Genomic DNA, 5,674 nt, shown 5'->3' with positions numbered 1-5,674 from the left:
ACAAACAACCATTAAAAACAAACAGAGAACCACCCCCCCCCATCTCCACACACGTCCACGGCTCACAGGTGACGCCGGACAGTCACTCCCAGAGCAGTGACTCAGCTTGGGTTTCTCCAGCCCAGGCTCAGAGCTGTCTCCAACTCCAGGAACCCACTGCTCCCCTCGCGTGGAGAGAGGCTGAGGAGAGAATTCCCGTCACCATCTGTGGGAGAATCAGGCTTAAGTCTGTCGGTCCTCCCCAGTCTCAGGCGGAAGAAACTGGTGTCAGTGTCTTTGACAGGGATGCTGTCCCTAGAAATGTCAGGGGCAGGCTCCAGGCTGAAGTAACCATCTCCTTGCATTGGCATCCCGTCCTACAAGATTTCATGTGGCTCTTAAGTGCCGTCCAGTGAGAGCCACCCCATAGTTGACCTTCCGGTGGGTTTTCAGAAGCTGTAAATTGTCCAGGAGGAGAAAGCCCCCTCCTTCTCCCATGGAGCAGATGGTGGCCGCAAACTGCCAGCTTTCGGGTTGGCAGCGTAACTTCTTCCCACAAAGCCGCCAGCACTCCTTGCACGGTTATTGCAGGGACGTGGAATTTGACCTTGGGGTTGAGATTGTAAAGACGTTTTGGGAGAGCCAGTGGGACTGGTCGTGATGGGCATGAAGAAATCTGACTTCAGACTTGTATCTTGAGGGGGTCAAGGACTGGACACCGAGTTCTACAGTGAGTGGTGTTGGAGGGTCCTTCGGGTCACTGCCAATCCTCAGCGACTCGATGCGTCTAAAGAGGCAGAGCCATGTCCAACAAAAGCCCAGGACATCTGGCACAAGGGGACGACACCTTATAATTTACGACAGGAGGACGGGGGGCTAGAGGGCATCCCTTCCGGTTATGGGGACTCTATCGCTGTCTGGCCTCGCGGATGCGGCAGGCCACAGCAGTGATGAGGGCTGCCCCCTTCCCACTGCCAACCTCAGACTGAAGTAAGGACACGTGGCATCTTGGGGCCAGCTCCTTCACTGTCTCGTGCATGACTTTGGCAAAGTGGGGGTGCAGCTTGTAGAGGGTTCCATCCACGCCCACGGTCACTTTGGGAGTGTCCAGGCCCCGGTTCTCGCGGATCTTGTCCACCACGGCCGCCATGCCTACGCCACAGAGCTGGGCCACCCGGCGGGCCACCACAGTGCCCACCTTCTTGATGATGATGCTGTCGTCGCAGGTGCTCTCGAGCCCCAGGTGCTGGAGGATCGCGTGCACCTGTAGCAGCGCCAGGCAGTCACTCTTGATCGGAGACAGGAACTTGATTTCCAAGATGCCCCTGGTCTTGAGGCGCTCTGAGATGCGGCCACTGAAGAGGAGGCCGCGCTTGGTGAAGTCGATGAGGATGTTATGGACGACCTCTCCGAGGTACATGCCGCTGATCATCTTCTCATACCTCTGCTTGTCGGGGTTGAGGGAGAGTGTGTACACAGCCACGTAGAACTCGGTGCGGAAGTCATTCAGGCACCCGCTGTCCCCGAAAGCACCCCACTCCATGTTGATGCACATGCGTCCTTCCTCCCCTGTTCTTTCTTAAGAGTGGTGTATTGAAGTCTCCAGCTACTATAGTGGTGTTGTCTATTCCTTTTTCACTTTTGTTAATGTTTGCTTTGTATATTTTGCAGCTCTACCATTTGGTGCATCAATATTTATTATTGTTATTTTCTCTTGTTCTGTTGACCCTTTAAACATTATGTAGTAACCTTCCTGTCCTTTGTGATGGTTTTTGCATGGAAATCTATTTTATAAGAGATTCCTGTCATTATTTCTGCTTTTATCTGGTTGCCATTTGCTTGGTATATTTTTTCCTACCCTTTTAGTTTTAATCTGTCTTCACTTTTCAGGTGTGTCTCTCGCAGAAAGCATATTGATGGGTTTTGGTTTTTTATGCAATTTGCTACTCTTTTTCTCTTCAGTGGTGCATTTAAATCATTCACATTTAGTGCTGTTATTAAGAGGCAAGATTTTATTGCTATTATTTTTTTAGTTCTACCCCCTCCCTGTTGTTGCTGTTTACTTTGGTCCATCCTGCTCTCTGTGGTACCTCTGGAAGGAGGATGTCTCTCAGAATTTAATTCAACACTGGTTTTGTTTTTACATACTCCCTTAAGGTCTGTTTTTTTGAGAATATCTTGGTCTCTCCTTCATAGTTGATGGATAGTTTTGCTGGGTATAGTATTCTTGGTTGACAGTTGTGTTCTTTAAGAGTTCGATATATGTCATTCTGCTGTCTCTTGTCACATGGTTTCTGCTGAGAAATCAGCACTTAATCTTATATTTGCTCCCCCTTATAGGTTACTCTTTGTTTCTCCCTAGTTGCTTTCAGAATTCTCCCTTATCTTTGGTTCTGGCAAATTTGACTATAATATGCCTTGGTGTTTTTCTTTTGATGTCTGTTCTATATGGTATTCTCTCAGCTTTTTGAGTATAAATTCTCTTATTCTTCATTATGCCTGGAATGTTTTCTTCTAATAATTTTTTCACTACTTTTTCAATGCTTTTACCTGTTTCTTTCTATTCTGGGATTCTGATTATGCACATGTTATTCCTCTTGATGTGTTCCACATTATTGTTAGAGTTTTTTCTTTTCCTACCTTTTTGATTCTGCTTTTTGTTCTAGCAGATTATGGTAACAATTATATCTTCTATTTCACTGGTTCTGTGTTCCATCTTTTAACTCTGTTCATATGTCCCTCCAACATGTTGGAAGTATCTGGAACATTGGTCCTCATATTTTAGATTGTGGCGTTTTGTTTTTCCAGAGCCTCTAATGCCTTGTTTGTTTTCTCTACATTGTTTTGGAATTTTTTTTAAAAGTTCCTCTTAGTTTTTGTTTGCAGAGTTCTGTACTTCTTCAAATTTGTCTTTCACCCACTGAAAATATTCAGTCATTGTTCTTTTGAATTCTTGTCAGAAAGTTCCATCAGATCCATTGATACCATGTACTTTTTGGGGGTGACATCTTGTTTTAGGTTTGTGTAGGGTATGAGATAGCCTGCTTCATACATGACATTGCTGTGGTAGAGTTTTTCATACCTGGTGTGATAGTAGGTTCTTGGTCTGACATTGCTGCTCCAGAGGAGGGTGGGGCAGCTACCCTTCCTGAGTTTCTCTCTGAACATTTATTCAAGGGAAGACTTGCCTCAGTTTGGGAGAGATAAAGCCTGTGAATTAGCAGCCTCCCCTGTCAGACAACTGTTATAGCTAGGCCAGTTCCAGGTGCTCTTGGCGAAAGACAGCACAAGCTTTGTGAGGAGAGAGGAAATTAAATTAGTTCACCTGTGGTAGTAATGTCTCTGGCACAGTTCAGAGGGGCAGCAGCAGGTCATCCTCCAGGCATTGGGGCTGGGACTCCCAGGCTTTGGGGCCAGATCTTACAGAGGGTGGATTCAAGTCCTCCAAGCAGCGGGAGCAGGACTTCTAGGAGGTGGGGGCAGAACTTTCAGGCATCTGGCAGAGCCAGCTGGAGGGGGGGTCCCCACCAGGCAGTGGTGCTGTGGTTTAGTGCTCTAGGCAAGAGACCAGTTCCAGAAACACTAAGAAATTTAAAGGCAGACACCTAGTTAATTGACTTGATATGCAGCATGGAAGCAACACGTGTAGAAATGGAGCACATAGAAGTGATATGCATAGAAGCGATGCACACAGAGGCGACACATGAAGATGCAATGCATGTCAAGAATCTATTCTTAATGGGACCAGATCAATAAATTCAGACTAATCCAATTTTATATTCCTTGCACCATTATCCCACCCACTTCACAATTAGTTCCATATATACGCTCGAGATTTTTTGTTTGTGTATATTAGAAAACTCAAGCAGGTTATTTTGGCATGTATTTTATCTCCTATCTTCCTTCATCATAATTTGTACTTTAGCTTTTAGGATTTGCTGGAATTTAACTCTAGTATAGATCTAGAAGCAAAAAGAAATCGTAAGGATTGTTCTTGGGAACTTTCAAAATATCTTTCAAGACATCTGCCTCTGGCAATGCCCCAGGTCCTGATGTGGAGGAACTCAACTAAGTGTCATTGGAATCAACTCATAGTTAACTCTTCAGTGTATTTTATAGGAGAAGACTGCCTATCTTTCTCCCTCTGAGCAGCTAGTGAATTAGACCCATCTGCCTTTGAGTTAGCAGTTGTTGTTGTTTTTGTTATGTGCATCGAGTTGCTTGCAACTCATATCAACCCTATGTACAACAGCCCTAAACTCTGCTCTGTCCTGTGCCAGTCGCACTATCTCTGATACACCTATCCCGATTACCCCAGTCACTGAATCAATCCACCTCATAGAGGGCCTTCCTGTCTTGCGCTGTCCATCCACCCTACCAAGCATGGTGTCCCTCTCCAAGGACTGGTCCCTCCTTACAACATGTCCAAAGTATGTTAGACGAAGCCTCAGAAGTTAGCTAACTAAAAAATTAAGTAACTTTTAATTACCCCTAGACTACCAGAGCTTCCTGACATAAAAGAAATTATAACAAAAACTCATTAAGTAAAGTTACATTAGTCAATCCAGTCAATATTTTAACTTTTGAGGTTATCATTTTAATTGGTGTAATTCAGACAACTACTTGGCAGTTTTTAGTCTTGGAAACCCAATGAGAGTCAGCTGTGAGGCAGCTCACAACTCAATGATAATGAGTTGAGAATCTTAAAATAAGATTTTCTGTTTAATTTTCAGCAATATCAGCTCTGTACACACAAGATATAAAATTTCTTCTTAAAGCACAATTGAAAACTGTGAGGTATTTTATCTGATGCCTGGCTCTTAAGCCCTGAGACTAACTCTTTCTTCAACATGATGTCTAGAATGAGTGGAACTAACCAACCAGTATCCTTAAATGTCTCAGTCTGACAGAATTGTAGAAACTGCCCAAAACATGATCATCCAGAACCTCACTAGTGCTTCTTTCTAGTACATGATCTATCAGTAGTGGTATTTTTATATATTAATATTGTCACAGGGAAGAGAAGCATTTGTCATAAGGCCTTCTATTTAAAACCCCATCAGGGTAGTGGCAAGGTGCTAGAGACCAGTTTGAAAATCATCTGCTGGAGCTGGTTCTACAGAAGCTGTTGGCTGGAATGGGTGAACTGTAGGGTGAAATGTTGATTCACCAAGGGAAGTGAGGCATTTGTGATAAGACCTTCTATTTAAAAATCCATTAGGGCCAGAGGACCGAGGGCCCATTTTATATTGGTTTTTGTCAAACATTCTTCTACGTGGTATAGCACTTGTCTGTGCATTGCTGTACAGGATAACTCGTGGTTGCTGTGATGCTAAACACTAACACTGATGTGCCAAATGCAATAATGGTTACCTGTGGTGGACAGTGTTTGGTGGTTTGTTGTTGTTATGTGCCGTAGAGTCGCTTGCGACTCATAGTGACCCTATGTACAACAGCCCTAAACTCCACTCTGTCCTGTGCCAATCGCACTGCCTCTGACACTCCCATCCCAATTACCCCAGTCACTGAATCAATCTGCCTCAAAGAGGGCCTTCCTCTCCTGCGCTGTCCCTCCACCCTCCCAAGCATGATGTCCGTCTCCAAGGACTGGTCTCTCCTCACAACATGTCCAAAGTATGTTAGACGGAGCCTCAGAATCCTTGCCTCCAAGGAGCCACCCGGTTTAACCCTTTCC

General features: G+C 44.9%; 1 protein-coding gene across 1 annotated transcript; it reads right to left on the bottom strand.

The window, feature by feature from the left end:
- Positions 1-886: 886 nt before the first annotated feature.
- Positions 887-3,092, bottom strand: LOC102846775 (hexokinase-2-like). Its single transcript, XM_006901177.1, has 2 exons — positions 3,062-3,092; positions 887-1,557 (listed from the first exon to the last, which is right to left on the bottom strand). Exons 1-2 carry the CDS (start codon positions 3,090-3,092, stop codon positions 887-889), a joined length of 702 nt encoding a protein of 233 aa, XP_006901239.1.
- Between the last annotated feature and the right edge of the window lie 2,582 nt (positions 3,093-5,674).

This window comes from Elephantulus edwardii, unplaced genomic scaffold, assembly GCF_000299155.1.
Source record: "Elephantulus edwardii isolate Elephantulus edwardi_28Jun2011 unplaced genomic scaffold, EleEdw1.0 scaffold00313, whole genome shotgun sequence".
NCBI lineage: Eukaryota > Metazoa > Chordata > Mammalia > Macroscelidea > Macroscelididae > Elephantulus > Elephantulus edwardii.
This window is presented reverse-complemented; position numbering and strand designations above follow the sequence as displayed.